The 18741-nt window shown below is 44.4% G+C and overlaps 1 protein-coding gene across 1 annotated transcript in view; it reads right to left on the bottom strand.

Annotated features, from left to right (window-relative positions):
* Positions 1–18741, bottom strand: part of si:dkey-237h12.3 (teneurin-3) — a 166329-nt gene that overhangs the window by 66952 nt on the left and 80636 nt on the right. Inside the window, 2 exon segments of the mRNA XM_042061969.1 lie at positions 4252–4377; positions 6056–6294. Coding sequence (XP_041917903.1) covers positions 4252–4377; positions 6056–6294 — 365 coding nt within the window.

Genomic DNA, 18741 nt, shown 5'->3' with positions numbered 1-18741 from the left:
TAAAGAGAGGGGAAGAAATGCAGAAACAGAGGCAGAGAGGAGGTGTGTGTGTGTGTACAGTAGGACAGGGGAGCAGGTCAGTCTATGGCTGCAGGTGCACTCCTCTCCGTACATATTCATTTCTCACTCTCATTATGTCCTATCTGCATATGCACGCACGCACGCCTCCGACCCAGGTGTGTGTGGGGATGAATGTGTGTGCCAGTGACACGCACAGGTGGGGAGGCATGCAGGTGTCAGACGAAGGCACCACCATGTCCACCTCCACCACCATGTCCACCTCCACCATGTCTACAGCACTGCTTACATATGTTCTATGTCCACCTCCACCACCATGTCCACCACCACCACCATGTCCTGGTCTTAGCGTTCAGACTCTCTCATACACACGGGCTGATGTCTTTGCCACCCTGTTTGAGCAGAATTGGTGCATCCATGACAAACTCACCCAGAACCCTGCCAGTGTCTGAGAACGTGATGATCACACACTGAACACAGCATGTCGTCTTCTAAGTCACAGTGCTCGAGAGCTGCACCCCAATACTGACAAACACAGCAGCCGTGGCCTACTGGTTAGCGCTTCGGACTTGTAACCGGAGGGTTGCCGGTTCGAACCCCGACCAGTAGGCACGGCTGAAGTGCCCTTGAGCAAGGCACCTAACCCCTCACTGCTCCCCAAGCGCCGCTGTTGTTGCAGGCAGCTCACTGCGCCGGGATTAGTGTGTGCTTCACCTCACTGTGTGTTCACTGTGTGCTGAGTTGTGTTTCACTAATTCACGGATTGGGATAAATGCAGAGACCAAATTTCCATCACGAGATCAAAAGAGTATACTTATACTTATACACTGAACAACTCAATACAATGTTATACATTTATATTGTACTGTATATATTGTCTCAAGGTGCTTTACAGAACCCAAGGCCTGAATCTTCTAGATAGAACAAGCACGGAAAAACTTATTTTGTAACGGAAGGAAGAGTTCTTGAGCAGAGGGGACCCATCTGTCTGATGCCGGTTTGTGTCCTTGAATATTTTACAAACTGGAACAAACTCAATACCCATACAAGACCTTCATCACAACGTGTTCACCCTGTACTCACAAAAACAACCTCACACACGCAAGGCCTAAGGTTTTATCAATTCCACTCTAAACACACAAAAGCAACCTCACACACACAAGGCTTACGGTTTTATCAATCACACTCTGAACACACCTTTACATCTCCACACCAAAACTGAAAAGTCCAACCATTGTCCAGGGCAGCTAACAGTGTGTCCAGCATTATGCCCTGACCATAGCCAGCCTCTCTACCCCCAAAACCTCTAAAACTCACTCAGGCCTTGAGGCTTCTTCGCCGGACCTTAACGGAGTGGGCAGGCTTCTTCGCCTGACCTTAACAGAGCGGGAAGGCTTCAAACGGACTCTTTAAAGAGTCTTGGTCAGACATTGAGCCCTTTCGTGCGGGAGAGAGGGAGGGAGGGAAGCAGACATTCCGCTATAACTGCCTCCATTCCGCATCTTTTACTGCCCACTGCCTCAGCTGCCCACCCCACGGTGGAATGCATTAAAAAAACAGCGGTGAGGAATAAAATGTACTTTAGCACGTCTTTAAACTGCCTTCAGATTATTCCCCAGAAGGTGGCCAACAAATTTTATTGATTTCCAATGAGAAAATGTTCCATCCAGTCAGGGCCTCCATCCACATCCAGCTCCAACAGAAACAATACGGCGCTTTGAGAAGCAGGAAATGGCTGGCTTTTATTCATGAAGACCACTCAACATCTCTTACACACACACGCACGCACACACACACTCACACACACACGTGCGCACACATACACACACACACACACACACACACACACACACACACACACACACACACACACACATACACATATATATACACACACACATGCAAACACACCACACACACACATGCAAACACACATACATACCTTCATTAACCCTTAGAACCCTAAGCTGTTTTTAGGGCATTTTCACTACCTTTATTCATAAGGATTTATTCTGGTCATTGTAAGTGCCACACACACATATTATATATTGTTTTTTTCAGCAGTCTAGGCTATCCAGATCTGCCATCATTTCATGTATTAGTACTAGCGTTGATTTTATTTTGATTTTTAAAGAATTAAAATATAAAAATCATATTATAAAAATTCTTATATTTTGACCTGTATCTCACCACAGCAAGCTCATAGCTCTACATGCATTTCATGTGTGTGTAGGGCAGACTGTCCTGAAACGGGCAATATGATTGCCATGTTGGAGGGATACTCTGGGGCTGAGCAATTTACAGAAATATGTGGTGTGTGATTTACGGAAATAAATGCCATTTTTTATTTAGCTATGAACAATGACCATTCTGCCCATATCTGTGACACGAACTGTTCTGACATGACTTGACCCCAGTTTGCCTGTTAGCATGTGTGACTATGGTGTATGCACTCATGATGATTCTCAACTTTTTACTGCATTGCCATGAACAAAGTAAAGGCAAAAAAGGTGTTTCTTTGTTGAACAAATTGGGATGCAATGTGAGCCTTGAATTGGATGCCATGCAGGAATTTGCTAGGATCTCAAAACCGGATTATGAACATGTTTTGCCATAGAGAAACACACGATAGCGTTGGATTATAAACATGCTTTGCCACAAAAACAGACAAAAACGTGGGGTAAGTCCAGCTATATGAAGTTATTATTTTGCTGTCACTTCGTCTGTTTTATAACCCAGAAGGATGTATTTGGTATCAAATGATAGCTCTGTGTCTCCTCTTTCATCTAACATACGTGGCATATATATCCGATCACGGGTCCGCGAGTAATTACTCCGAGAGTAATAAGTGTGCAGCGTTGGTTTGTGTACATGACGTTAATATTTTGCAGTCACTTCGTCTGTTTTTATAAGCCAGAAAGATCGATATCCATGGTACCAATGGATAGCCCTGTTTCTCCTCTTTCATCAGATATGCTTGCCATATCTATGCGATCACGGGTTCGCGAGTAATTCAAACGAGAGTAATGGGTGCGCAGGTGAACGCAAATATGATGCAATTTTATTTAATTTCATGATTTTTTTCAATTTTCATACTTGATTGTACAGACAAGTGCCTAGTCTCTTTGGAAAGCCCCACTTCTTCTCTGTCATAAAATAAAGGTTTTATCTCGTTGTGATGAACAGTCGCGGAGCAATGTAACAGAGAAGAAAGGGTGTGTTTTTTGACGCACTTTGCGTCAATCGGGTTCTAAGGGTTAATTGGGCCTATTTTTTAAAACCTGCTCAAAACGAGATACCATCGCACTTGCAATTCACACACGACTGCAGAAGGTGCATTTTCATCCTATCCAAAGACTAACAGATAGAGGAGGCCATCTGTGAGTACAGATGCACTCTTAATCTACGGCAGGCCCAATGAGACAAGATAGATTCAGATGCACTCTTAAACTACGGCAGACCCAAATGGACAAGATAGATTCAAGATAGATTCAGATGCACTCTTAAACTATGGCAGGCCCAAATGGACAAGATAGATTCATATGTTCTCTTAAACTACAGCAGGCCCAAAGGGACAAGATTCCCAGAGCATTCTCTCACTGAAGCTCTCACTCTGCGTGTTTAAATACTATTTTAAATGAACAGGCTGAGAGAACTATATTTTAGCAGATCAGATATCAGATCAACTTAATCCTTCTCAATGTCCAGTGGCCTGACGCCTGATGGTATCAAAGGAAAAGCCATAGCAACAATCTATTTTCTGGTACAGGATATTAAAAATGATGCTGAACAGTTTCTATTAGCCAAACATTTTATTTATCCAGGGGAGCAAATAATGATGCTGAATATTATCCGATTTGATGACGAAGATTAGGTACTTCTCGAGGGCACTTTAAACACTGATATCGGTTTGTGTTGAATGTAGGCAGAGTCAAGGTAGCTGAGTTCACTTGCCTAAGGAGAGATGTGTGACTGCTACCATTCCAGAACGATGGTACATAGCTTTACACACACACACACACACACACACACACACACACACACACACACACATACACACACACACAAACACAGACACACAGACACACACACACACACACACAGGGTGGATTAGGTGGATCGTGAGAGACAAATAATTGGCAGTACTCTGACGTAGTTTTGCCTTCATGCCGTTATGTTGTTGGGGTGATGTTGTGGAAGTATTATGGGATGAGCCATTCTTATTATCCGTACCCCTGTCTGGAGATGGCAGCGTGGTTACAGCAGCAGTGGGCGTGGGAACTGCCCTGGAGCGTCCGTTCTCAAAGGCATGGGTCTCCGCATCACGCAGACGCCAGTTCAGGCCCAACAAATGCATAGCTGTGGAGGAAGTACACACACACACACACACACACACACACACACACACACACACACACACACACACACACACACACACACACACACACACACACAATCAATCAAATGGAAAATAAGTCAAATTATCTTTATTTGTCTCCCCAAGGAGAAATTTGTTTTGGACGCTGAGAGAAATTGCCATTGTGTGTGTGTGTGTGTGTGTGTGTGTGTGTGTGTCTGTGTGTTTTATCCCCGGTGATAGGCCTATGATCTCCTGGTCTTTGAGTGTGTGCTCAACCCCAGCAGTGTCACACTGTGGTGCAGGCAGCAGCAGCTGAGTCAGTGTAGCAGCACAGTGTCTGTCCACCTCCCACACACAGGTGTGTGTGTGTGTGTGTGTGTGTGTGTGTGTGTGTGTGTGTGTGTGTGTATGTCTGAGTGTGTGAGCAGAGTCCATCTCCCACACAGATACAAGTGAGGAGACAAAGATCAAACAGAGAGAGAGAGAGAGAAAAAGAGGAGATAAAGATAAAGAGAGAGGGAGAAAGGGGAGAGAAAGAGAGAGAGGGAGAAAGAGGAGAGAATGAGAGAAAGAAAGAAAGAAAGAAAGAGAGAGAAAGAGGAGGGAGAAATAGAGAGTGAAAGAGGAGGGAGGGAGAGAGGTAGAGTACTTTAAATTATATTCTCATCGACTCTCTGCTTGTTTTTATAATAAAGCACTCTGTTTTCATTTCTTCCTTTACCCACTCTCTCTCTTTATCTCTCTCTTTATCTCTCTCACTCTCTCTCACTCTCTCTCTTTCTTTCTCTCTTATTCTTCTTCCGCCCCTTTCTTCTTCACCCCCCCTCTCCCCCTCTCCCTCTCTCTCTGGTGTGTGTGGTAGCACACCTCTCTGGAGATGGTTGTCAGGAGTAAAGTGGGAACTGAGCTCAGGAAAACTCCTCTTCAAAGTTCCCTGGATGGCGGAAGCCAGCTCTGGTTTCCTCACTTCCTTGGCATTGATCTGCCAAGGTAATGCTAGTTTTCAAAAAGTGTGTGTGTGTGTGCATTTATGTGTGTCTGTTTGGGATTACTGCAATTGGTTTTATCTATCTGTGTTTGAAAGAGTATGAGCATGTAGGTTTGTACAATGTGTACGTGTATGTATGTGTGTGTGTGTGTGCGTGTGTGCCTGTGTGTGTAGGCGGATTATTGCACGTATGTGTCCATGGGATGTATGAGTGTATCACTGTCTGTGGGGGGATGTACTTTGTGAAATAACTAGGACTGAAGTTTAAAAAAAACTGGAAAAAAAATGGTACAGAAGGAGAAGGCTGGAATAGGATTGGGGTAGAAATAGAGGGAATAGAAATAGAATAGAAATGTGTGGAAACGGAGAGATACACACACACACACACCCGGGAGAAGAAATCCACAAAAGGAAGGAGCAGAAAGAGAAACAGGGACACACAGGGATATTAAAAAATAAATAATGTGTGTGTGTGTGTGTATGTGTGTGTGTGTGTGTGTGTGTGTGCGTGTGTGTGTATGTGTGTGTGTCTGTGTGTTGAGAATAAAAAGGAAATCATGTGTGAGAGAAGAGAAAAATTGGCAGATAAGGGAGAGGAGAGGGGGAGGGGCTGTTTAAAACCAAGCACCTGGGAGCAGCTCACACACACACACACACACACACACACACATATGGACATATGAACAAACCTATGCAGTAGCAGAGTATGATTGACAGCAGGATGGCCACTCCCACAGCACTGAGGGCGGTGCATTTCCAGGTGCAGTACTTGGGAGACTTCTTGAACTTGAAGGCCCCCCTGGTGAGGGTGTTTCTGGGCAGAGGACGGGCCGGGTGGGTGTACACCGAGCCGGCTGCCATGGCGTAGCCAGGGGCTGCCGCCGCAAAGAGGGAGTTGGTGCCAGTGCCTGTCTTAAACAGGAAGTGCCTGTTGAGGGAGAGGACATGATGTCACAGTTACTGTAAGAAAAAAAAGGCATTCATCATGAAAGCAGTGTTAGAAATGACAGCATTAAATTTTATCTGTTAGGAGCTCAAGGGTCTATTTGACTGAAATCCCAAATTGATATTTCACACTGTTTAATGAGAAATGGAAGCGTAAGCGTTAGTTCTGTCAGGAAGACTTAATTGGTCACTCATCATTCATTACTTCCGTCCAATCACCTGTCTGCATCAGTCTTTATAATGCCATTGCACCTGCATGTTGCTTTCAGGTGCCGATTTTCGATGTTCCGTATCCATGCATGGGTAGCTAGTCATTCACTTCGCCAAAACTTTAACTTGTGATGCAGTCACAGATCTTACCTTACGTTCGCTTTCAACTGTTTTGGATGCATCACCAAAGTCTCGGGGTTCCATTAATGTAGGAGGATATATCTCTCGTAAACGTCGGAGAGTAGGTAGGCCAAATTGTTGCCACTTGTTCAGGTTGTCCGCTTGGTCTTATCAACGGAAAGAAACAAGTTCCACGGCTTTTGAAGGTTTCTCTTTTTTACCCTAGTCTCGTTAAGATAGTTGCTTAATGATGTTTACGTTCCTATCGCTAACAATGCAATTGGTCGCTAAACCTTCTGACGGAAAACGTCAGACTTATTAGGCTACGCTGTCACCATAAACACACGGAACCCTCTTAAACCTCAGTTATTCCAGTTACTGTAGGCCTATCGACACTCACGATGGTTTCCCTGCTATAATACAGCTTTGCTAGGTCCACATCCTAGGCAAATTGGCTCGCTGGTTAGGCTACTGTTGTGTATGGAAGGCCAACAGGGACAAAAGTAGGCCGCTTTCCTTGTTTGCTGCAGTGCACTGGTCTGTTTATGACTGCAGTGCAGGAGACGGGATGTTAGTTTGCAGAGATTTATGGTAGGCCTGTTGGTATTGTCTGCAGGGCTATACTAACGTCATTAACCCATAATATTTCCGATGCACCTGAAGGCCATGATTAATCCATTTTCATTCTCATGTCTGGCTGATCATTATCGTGTCATTGTCTGTTACTGTCATGGTTAAATGTGTCTGACATAATATTGTAACGATTTGATAGCAACACACACAGTTGTCCAATCAAAAGGCTTATTAGCTGAGAACGAGAGCAGGGACAGAGACACAGAACACGATACACACGGAGCAGGTCAAGCACACACACACACACACCACACACACAGGGGAGGACGCAGCCCCCCACACAAAAAGGATCACACAAGAGGGAGAACTAAAAGGGAAACATGTTACAATAAAGACGCTAACATTACACTCATAACCATGGACGGATCATGGCTTGTGCTAAGTGTGCACGTGCACAGGGGCCCTCAGCCAATGGGGGCCTTCGGATTGAAAAAAAAAAAATTGCCATGAATTTAGGCTAGATTATGCCCGGTGCTTCTGTCTGTTAATTTGCGGCACAACTGAATGGTGTTAGGGAACCGCGGACCGAAAGAAAAATAAACTAAATGTTTTCTAACTAAATGTAGGCTATGAGTGCTCATTCAATGTGTATGTGTGTTTGCGAAAGTGGAACTGACCCACTCGTGGATAGGTGAATGGTGGATTCCTGCAATGTTCATGAAAACAGCATAGCGATTGGATAGCCTAATAAATCGCGACTTGTTGTAGGCCTAACAGTAGCTTATATCGTAGCAAATAGCCTATGGTGATGCCGATGACAGATAGGCTACACTTATTTCACTCGTCTCGCTGGAGTGAGCGCATAATGTGGGCTGTTGCGCAAAGAAATTAATTAGGGAAATGATCTGCATCATTTACCAAACGCTATAGTTTTGCTAATTTCTCCACTGTTAACGTGAAATATGTCTCCATGCAAGGTAGTGTCAAGCAGCAGTGAAGTGAAAACCTTATCATGCAGGTAGCCAATGTTCACGTCACCTGAGTCAGACAGAAAACGGGCCCTGCTTGCTCTGTTAAAGTTTGTATGCCCCTTCCAAACTGCGTTAAAAGGGTATATTTAACAACCAGAATTTCGAAATTTTATCAGCACCAGCTCTCACAAAATACTATCAACGTCCCTGCTACCGGTCCGTCAGATATGACAACTGTGTCCGGTCCGTTTAGTGAAAAATGTTGCTGTAGACTGTTTGGACAGCAAAGGGAGATTAAAGCCTAATAATAAAAACAGCTGCTGGAATTCATTTCTGTGTGGGCCTGAGTTATAATATGACATAATGTAGGCTACTACATTTTCATTGTGTGAAATTGTGCACCAGCCTGCACAGCGACAGCAAAGGGAGAAGCGCTGGCTGCACGCGCACGTCACTTGCACGCGCATGCGCAAACGCGCCCGCGCACGTCATGGTCAGGGGGAGGGGGCCTTTTTTGATATTGTGCACAGGGGCCCATATTTGTTTAATCCGTCCCTGCTCATAACTTAGGAGAAATACAGACATAAACCCCAATTGTTCGCTCCCGTATCCCAGCATGCCCTGCGTGGGAGAACGCTAACAATGTCTTGTGCGCCGACGTTACACAATGTAGGCCCATACATTGTTGATTTTAACTAATGGCAATGTAAATATTTCATGGCTGTTTATTTGCCGGTGTGCTAGGTCCTTTCGAAAATTCTGTATGTATGCTATTCTGTATGTCTCCTCTCTAACCACTCCATTCCTCCTTGCAGGTCTTCAGGCTGTAGGGACTAGTAGCCTACTAGAGCTTTCCACAAACTCTTTCTCTGCCGGAAGAGCAACACCTCTAGCAAGCACAAAGTCTTCAGGCCAATACTGCTAGTGCGGCAGTTAAGTCCATATTCCAGGAAAATCGTTCACTTTGTGATACAAGCACCAAAATTGGCATAAATAATCACTAGAACCTACTTTTTGAGGAAAGCACATTAGCCACCTGAAAATCCAACATGGAGGCCATTTTCCAAGATGGCCATCACATCAAATGTAAGAAAAAAAGATTTTTGCTGTAGAACTTCATCAATTTGTATTTATTTTAACATGGCAAAATAAATGGTGCAAAGAAAAATCTATTTCAAGGCTAGTTTCCAAGATGGCGGCCAGAAATAGTTGGACTGCACTCGAAAATCGTTTATCGAAGCTCACTCTCGAATATCGTTGATCCTCTTTCTCACTCAAATATCATTTATTCTCTCTCTCGAATATCGATCAAGGCCAAAATTCTTTAAGTAGGGAAGACTGGTGTGAAGAGGCAGATGAAGGGGCAGACGTGGCCTACTGGTTAGCGCTTCGGACTTGGAACCGGCGGGTTGCCGGTTCGAACCCCGACCAGTAGGAAGCGGCTGAAGTGCCCTTGAGCAAGGCACCTAACCAAAGATTGTTAAGGCGGAGCAAGATGTTTCATCAGGAGCCACTTCCAGGAACCCGGATCGCACGAGGGGGGGGTCAAAATCCCCCTTTATGCAGAGCAGAGGCAGCGACTGCTCCATTGAAGTCTATGGGCATAGCTCAGAATTTCACCACATATGCTAAGGTCTTGGTTCTATAGAGTTAGGAATGTGAATTTCGGGCACGTTTTCATGATCCTCAAACCCTTCTGAACATTTCGGGTACATTTTTAGCATTTTTGAGCATTCCAGTCTGGAGAAAATCAACCTTATATCAGGTGTGCGCCGGTTATTTATGCAGCTGCTGTTGGCCGGTTGCAACGTACGCTCGTCAATACGTCATCGACACGCCTCTTTATGCAGACAGGATTCGATCCCCATTTCGCGCCCATAGACATGAACTACGACGAAGTATCTTGCTCCGCCTTAACAATCTTTGACCTAACCCCTCACTGCTCCCCGAGCACCACTGTTGTTGCAGGCAGCTCACTGTGCTGGGATTAGTGTGTGCTTCACCTCACACTGAGTGCTGAGTGTGTTTCACTAATTCACAGATTGGGATAAATGCAGAGACCAAATTTCCCTCACAGGATCAAAAGAGTGTATATATACTTACTCTTATGAAGAGTCCACAGTTTCAATTCTGGGAGCGTGTGATGTCAATGCAATTGGTTCTCTTTGATCAGGTTTTTCAGAGAAGCAAACTTCCAAAAATAATTCTGTGGAAATGCATGGATTCCAGTTGCTGCTACTGGAAGCAACTGAATCCATGCATTTCCACAGAATTATTTTTGGAATTTGTTTGTACTCGTCGCTCGACTTAAAGTGACTAAATTCAAGATGGCGTCGAACGGTAAAATTCTCCATGTCTCGTTTTAAATGTCAAGGCCCTCGGAAGTCTACCAATGAAGTATGGAGCTACTTTGAGCCTCGTAAATGGTGTAAAACAGTCCCGAGGCACCACAACGAAACACTGTTGGTAGCATTGGCTAACTAGCGCCAGATTTCTGAGTGCAGGGGACAAGCCGAGGTGAGCTATGAGACATACGTTCACACTGGGTATCATGTTTCAACACACTTTAGGTCAATATCACACCGGAATTCTCGTTAAACAGATTCTTTGACATTTTATCTTAGAATTGGACAGTCCAGACCCTTTTACCTATATTTAGATATCAAGATCATCAAAATGTAATTATCCAATCCCAATCAAAAGTCAAAAACCAAGTATAATGGCTTTCAATGGTGGTCATCTTAGAGAATGGCGGCCATATTGGATTTTTTGCGTGGCTAATGTGCTTTTTGGATAAAGTGGGTCTCAAATAATATTTGTGCCAAGTTTGATGCTTGTATAATCTGCCGCACTATGCACCCAGTCATTCACCTTTTTTCCAAGCATGCACTGTGCTAGTCGTCATTCGTAATCCCCCATTAAGTCATGGCAGCCGCAAGCACAGGGATAACTACTTCCCAGTTCTCGATTAACATCTTAATCTTTTAAGTTCAGGAGCAGCTCCTCTTTGTTTAATGTAAATGCCTCACTCTCTAAGTTAAGGGTATGCATCTGTCGGCACTAGTCCCCTAACTCACTGTAACTATCTACTTCACGCATTGATGTGGGGCTGGTTCTCGTAGGCTATAGCCAAAACATTCATTGAGGGACAATGCTTTGGTTCATATTTAATCTTACTTCATCCAGGTCACGTGGTGTCAACTTAGATAAGGAGGTAAGTAAGCTATATCTAACCCTGTTCTCTTCATGTCTTTATCCCACCACAGTAGGAGCAGCAGCATAGTGAACTCGCATCGTTAAATCTTTAGATCTTGCAATTCACTTTTGAATATCCACATGTCCCTGGATCTCAATCACATATTTCTCAATAGTCATATGAATAAATTTGATTATCAATTCTCAATCATCAATTATTCGGCTACATAAGTAGCATTTTCATACTTAATAGTCACATACGCACCGCCACCCCTGGTCAGCTTCTGCAAGCTCAAACCACAGCACGTTTAGTCACAACATTTCATGCCTATCCATTTCACTTCTTAGTAAGCACAACACTTCTCAATCGACTTCGACATATAGGCTCATCATTGACGACTCGGCAGTCGTCTCGAATCGCATCGTTCGTCAAATCAGCACAAATCCACGGGTGCTTGCACCACATTTGCACCACATTCTTGCATCGCAAGAACTGAGCTTATGCAAGCTCCTGCACTTCGAATCGACCTCTGCATTACCAATGCTGGTTATGCTCATCTTTACAATGTCTAATATTCATGTTTTCTTGTCTTGTTTAGCTAACGTTACCTATGCTGCTCATCTTATTTTGGGGTTTTTTCTAAGAGCAACGTGCAAAAGCATGACCTCCCTCATTTCACCTTGCCCTTGGGTCTGCTTTAGCTTCATTCTGTTGCAGGATGCGGCTTGCTCACAGAAACGGTCATCACTTTTTAATAGGGGTCATCCTTAAATCAGATTTATTCTGTCTTGTAATCATGTACTCAATTTAATCTGACTTTATTCATCTTTTCTTCGCTTCGTATGGCTTGGTGGTATTTGTGCAGCTGGAACCTTGTGCACTGGGTCTGGGTGCTTGTGGGTTGTCTCATTCGTACCGCTGCTCGAATAAGGCCAACTCGGGCCACCATGCATCGAATCATGCATCATGAGCTGCTGCAACTGCAGGCTCCTTCTTCTGCTCTAACCCTGAGCATTTGCAACGGCAAGCTCTCTTTCTGCTTCACTGCCCCAAGCATCTGCAACCTCTGTCCCGCTGCACTGACCCCAAGAATCTGCAACTGCGAGCTCAATCCTGCAGCACTGTACCTGAGCATCTGCAACTGCAGGCTCTATTTCCCTGCTCTGACCCTGAGCATCTGCAACTGCAGGCTCTATTACCCTGCTCTGACTCTGAGCATCTGCAACTGCAGGCTCTATTCCCCTGCTCTGACCCTGAGCATCTGCAACTGCAGGCTCTATTACCCTGCTCTGACTCTGAGCATCTGCAACTGCAGGCTCTATTCCCCTGCTCTGACCCTGAGCATCTGCAACTGCAGGCTCTATTCCCCTGCTCTGACCCTGAGCATCTGCATCTGCAGGCTCTATTCCCCTGCTCTGACCCTGAGCATCTGCAACTGCAGGCTCTATTCCCCTGCTCTGACCCTGAGCATCTGCAACTGCAGGCTCTATTCCCCTGCATGTCATTTGGGGGGCAATTGTGGCCTACTGGTTAGGGCTTCGGGCTTGCAACCTGAGGGTTGCCGGTTTGATCCCCGACCAGTAGGAGCAGCTGAAACGTCCTTGAGCAAGGCACCTGACCCCTCAATGTTCCCTGAGCGCCGCTGTAGCAAAGCAGTTCACCGCTTTGGGTTAGTGTGTGCGTTTCACCTCACTGTGTGTTCACTGTGTGATCTGTGGTCACTAATTCACAGGTGGGATAAATGCAGAGACCAAATTCCTTGTATACATATGCAAGTATCCTATACTGAGAAACCTGATTTGCATTTAAAGTTACATGTTAGTTAACGACATCTGCAAGCTCGACTCCCTTCTATAGCACCAAATCAATCTTAAATCTTTGAGTTACAGGTGGTTGAATTATTATCAAATCATGAGTTATCTCATTAATAGTATATTTATTCAGGTCATCGGATACTCTTTCTTGCTTTCTCTGATTCATCTCCTGGGTTACAACATGCACTGTTTAATATTGTTATGCTCTATTTCAGAGAGGATGACCATCTAAACATTTCTGGTGGGTATCTTTATTTCTTATTCTTTGGGGGTAGGCTCCGCCACCTGCCGTTGCATTCCGGCAGGATCTGCAAAGGTCTGCACATTCAGTGACCTGGACCGAGGACGAGGCCTACGCCAAATACTATCTTATTGTTGCTTATGTATTTTGTGTATTCTTTGATGGATTAAAACATGTGTTAACTTTCATTATACTTCCCTGAGTCTTTCTGATAGAAATGGAAGTGTAAGCGTTAGTTCTATCAGGAAGACTTAATTGGTCACTCATCATTCATTACTTCCGTCCAATCACCTGTCTGCATCAGTCTTTATAATGACACGACTTTGCACCTGCATGTTGCTTTCAGGTGCCGATTTTCGATGTTCCCTCCCTCCCTAACCACCACCAGTTTGGCCTTGTCCAGACGTCCGGGGGGTAGGCTTCACCACCTGCCGTTGCATTCCGGCAGGATCTGCAAGGGGCTGCACATTCAGTGACCTGGACCGAGGACGAGGCCTACGCCTTTCATTATACTTCCCTGAGTCTTTCTGATAGAACTTGGTTCTTTTTTCTAATTTCCAAAATACTCCATGTGATTCATTAAAAATTGATTGGATTGTTCTTACCAAGATACACCTAATCAATAATTTAGCAATCATAAAAGTAATAATCTAATATTTACGCTCAATAAGTCCAGTGTTTCACATCTGTCATGCTTATTGATGCCACAAGCTTTTTGTCAGATTTAACATATGAAATTCATTGCAACTAAAATGTTAAACTACAGCTGTAACTGAGCAGCGGCATCAGTACTTGAGACTTGGACCAGGGCCTGCTGTTGAGCTGATGGGATGGACCTCTATCGGACCCGGGCCACATCTGAGCCACATCCTGGCCATAGTTTTTCAGATAGCAGCTCCCATCTTTGGGGATCCTGTCATAGCTGTCCCTAGGCTTATAATCACGTCTCTGTCATTGCCCATATAATGTAAAAGCTTTTTGATGGCCCATTTATGAGCATGGCTTAATTGTGGATTAATATCGTTTCTGTGGCCCTCCACAAGTGCACTTTTATTAGATTAATTATACACTCTAGGAGGTGGAAGGCAGGGGTCAGGGTGTGAATGAAACAGCCGTGTTCAGATTAAGTACTGAGAACTGGCCGCTGAATGAGAGAGTACTGGGAAGGGTTCAGAGTGAGGCCATGCTGACAGTAGGGAACGTGTGAAATATACATCCAATTACGCTCCTCGTGACATTTAATCCTGTGCTGCGACAAGGGCCAGAGCGCTATATGATTAGCCTGCTAGTGATAGCATTATAGGGAGGCTTTAGCAGAGAGCTCCATTTGATCATCTGCTTGTTGCCTTTGTGGCGTTCACAGACCCACAGACTGTTAGCTCCAAGGTGAAGGGTTGGCTTAAGTTCAGTAGTCCAATCCCATTTTTCTAATCGCTCTGACACTTTCTATTCACACCCCTGCCTTTCTAGGTCCATTGGGTTTGAGTCACTGCCGCACATTGGTTTGCCATATTAGGGTATGTTTCCCATTTGGCAAACTAGCAATTTATTATCCATCAGGTTTTATTATTTATGTTCAGTACAATTATTATGTTATTCACATAACTTTAAATTGGATTCAAACATAAAATACACATAAATAATTCAGACCAACATGATTCATATTATAAATTTACATTTTGAGTAGTCAGTCACATGTTAAATTATCAATTTAAATTCCAAGTAAGAATCCATGTTAAAATTAAAGTTAAAAAAGTACACACAAGGGCATGTCTTAAGTGAACACAGAGAGGTTTAACAGAGTGAAGTTCTGAGATATTGGTGTTTTTCTTTGGCAGGTTTTTCAAAAGGAAAGTCAAGTTTAGTGTCGGACCAGCCGCCATAATTATCAGCTAAATGTAGGCACAGGCTCTTTCATCTGCTTTAATTGTGATGGGATTATTATTTGAGGTCCACAATTGTGATTGTCAAACCACGAGGATAACAAGAGAATAATAAGGCACTTTCAGTCCCTCTCGTGTCATCAGATGAACCAGCCAAATTTGGAATGCAAATCACGACTAAATCCACCGCTTTCACAGAAAAAGAAAGGGATACAGAGAGGATCACAAAAACAGCTATTCTACATTCCCCAGGTGGATTGATGTATTTTTCTTCTATTTTCTCTCTCTTTTTTGAAGGAGAAGTAACAACTGTTAATATCATCGACACAATTCTTGAATTACGAAAAAAAGAAACAATAGTGTCTGCTCGTCCTAGTTACAACTAATTCAGCATGAGACGTTAAAATTGCCCGCGCTATCACATTAGCGTGAATTTACTAATTCGCTGTGAAATCATCTGTGAGGGCTCGGCGTGCTTTCTCAGACGGCCCACTTTGAGCCTGAGGAGTGTTGGCGAGCCAGCCAGTGTCGCATTCAGGTGGGCTACTTTTAATCGAACCCGCCATTGTCAGGGCCCAGTGTGGCGCGGACACCATACTGCAAGGAGGAGGATTAGTCACGCTCTGGCACTCCCGGACTGGCTCGTGTTAAAGCTCCCTTTTTGGTTTCTAGATTAACAAATATGGACGACGGGCCTGCCATTTTGAGGCCAAACAGCCCATAATTGATTAGAGCGAGTGTGACGTTGGGTTGGGGAATGACTAAGCGAAGGTAATCCGCTGCGGCGCTTTTCAAGTGTATGAGAGCGTTCACGGGGACACGGAGCACGGAAAGAAGAGACGCGCTATGAAAAGATTTCTGTCCTCAAGGAGTTTTTGGCAGACTGGAAATGTTGTAACCCCGTCTCTCCGCACCCCCACCTCCCTTTCCGAAAGTGTCTCTTTCATTGTCATTGGCTTGACATTCGCAACAGTCGCTTAGTGAAGAGAGAGAAAATGGAGGCCAGCCACAGAGAAAGGAAGCGTTTATTTTCAGAAAAGAGCGAAGAGAATAGAAGCAGAGAAGGGGGAGGAGTAGGAAGAAGGAGGGGAGAGGGGGCAGATTTGTGTAAAGTGACAAGCGAGAGCTACCTTAAATGTGTGTCAAACCAGGCTGAATAGAGGGCTACTTTAGGCCATGGAGATGTTGTGGACACAGCCATGAAAGAGGGCAGTGTTAATCTGTTTGTGGAATGTAAATCTCCTCGGTCAAAAAAGGGTTCAGTCTAGAACGCCATGACACACACACACACAAACACTGAGAATCTTATAAACCAGCCAAATTTAAACTAGATGTACCGCAGAGCGGTACAAAATATGACCGCCGCCCAGTCCAGCACATTTTTTCCAGAAAAATAAATCACGCTAAAAGGCCTATATGATTCTAACTGTCTCACTAAATTGCATTATCCACACTCAATTCTCACTGGTATCTGCTAGACAACAAGTACCAAAACATGATTAGTTCATAGATTTCACATGTAAAATTCATTTTATACAACCCCACCCCCATCTTGCCTGTTCATAATTATGAGAAATTCTTGAATTGTGTGCATGTGTGCGTGTACACGTTTATGTTTATGTGTGTGTGTGTGTGTGTGTGTGTGTGGGTGTGCGTGCTTGTTTGTTTGCCTGCGTATGTGTGTTTGTGCATGTGTATGCATGCGTACATATGTCTACTGTGTGAGTATGTGTCATACGTATGATTACTGTGAATGTATGTGTGTGCATGTGTATCTGTTTATGCACATGTGTGCACATGGAATGGGTTAACATGACCCCTGGAGGCAAACATACAGAAAAAATTGGTCATCCTAGGCCCTACGGTTCTCAAGATATTCACAGAAAACTGTGTCTCCCCTACCCTCTTTTCGGGGGGTCCTGTACAGCGGGGGGGGGGGGGGCTACAGATCAAAACGAAAAACGATGGTTCCATGCTATCCATGTGGGGGTACATGCCCACCAAGTTTCGTGTACCCTGGTCTTTCAGTGTCCCGGGAATCCTTGTTGGTGTACGGTCACTAAATGTACACATAAATTATTTTATTGTAAGGCCCCCCATGAACGAAAGTTCACAAAACTTGGCATGCATTCGGAGGGTGTCATAATGATCCTACAGTACACTTTCAATTTCGTGCTGTTTTGACCATGTCAGCCAGAGATATTGTGATGAAAACACCTAATTTTTTGCTTTTTAATTTTTAACTAGGTGGCGCTATACTTGAAATAAGTGGTAATGGGATGGGTTGACATGCCCCCTTAAGACTAACATACAAAAAAAGGTGGACCTCCTAGGCCCTACGGTTCTCGAGATATTCACAGAAAACTGTCTCCGGCCACCTACAGGCCAGTTGGTGTATAGTAACATAAATTAATTTATTGTGTGGCCCCCCATGAACGGAATTCCACGAAACTTGGCGCACATTCAGAGGGTGTCATAATGATCCTACACTTCCAATTTCGTGCAGTTTTGACTATGTTAGGTCACAGATACCTGCGATTACAACACCTCATTTTTACTTTTTTGTGTTTAACTAGGTGGCGCTATACATGAAATGAGTGGTTATGGAATAGGTTGGCATGGCCCCTTGAGATCAACATACAAGAAAAAAATGGTCCTCCTAAACCTTACGGTTCTCGAGATATTCACAGAAAACTGTGTCTGCCCTACCCTCCTTTCGGGGGGTGCAGTCCAGCGGGGGGGCTACAGATCAAAACGAAAAACGATGGTTCCATGCTATCCATATGGGGTTACATGCCCACCAAGTTTCATCTACCCCGGTTTTTCAGTGTCCAGGGAATCCTTGAGGGACATTTGGACATGCGGAAAAAATATATATAAATAAATAAATAAATAAAAAATCTGACTAAACCTATATGACCGCCGCTTCGCTGCGCGGCGGTCATAATAATCAAATCCTGTATTGCTGAGACACAAAACACAAAAGAAAAGATACTTCCACTTTTCAGCTGTGGCACCATTAAGGCATTCACACTATCAGTGTGTTCTCACGGCTGGGCCTTCAACAGGACCTAAGACGCCCTTTCTCTCATTCTCTCTCTTTCCCACATCTGTACTCTCTCTCTCTCTCTGTGTCTCTCTTTACCCAATCCCCTCCCTTCCTCGTGCCACTCCATCGCTCTCTCTCTCTCTCTCTCTCTCTCTCTTTCTCTCTCTCTCTCTCTCTCTGCATCTGAAACAGCTGTCAGCTCAGCAGGCGTTCGAAGCAGCAGGTGCCTGCCCAGCGCTGCTCTGACTGGCTGGTATTTTAAGACACTCTCCTGAGGGCTGTGGGCCGCTGCCGTTTTCAGACGGTCCCTTACTCTTGATGTGTAGAGATCAAACTCCTTGCGACAGGCCGGAGAGCTGAAAGTTTTTCCACC

The sequence above is a fragment of the Alosa sapidissima genome, chromosome 14 (genome assembly GCF_018492685.1).
Source record: "Alosa sapidissima isolate fAloSap1 chromosome 14, fAloSap1.pri, whole genome shotgun sequence".
Taxonomy (NCBI): Eukaryota; Metazoa; Chordata; class Actinopteri; order Clupeiformes; family Clupeidae; genus Alosa; species Alosa sapidissima.
The sequence above is the reverse complement of the archived record's forward strand: the minus strand, read 5'-3'. Positions and strand labels throughout refer to the sequence as shown.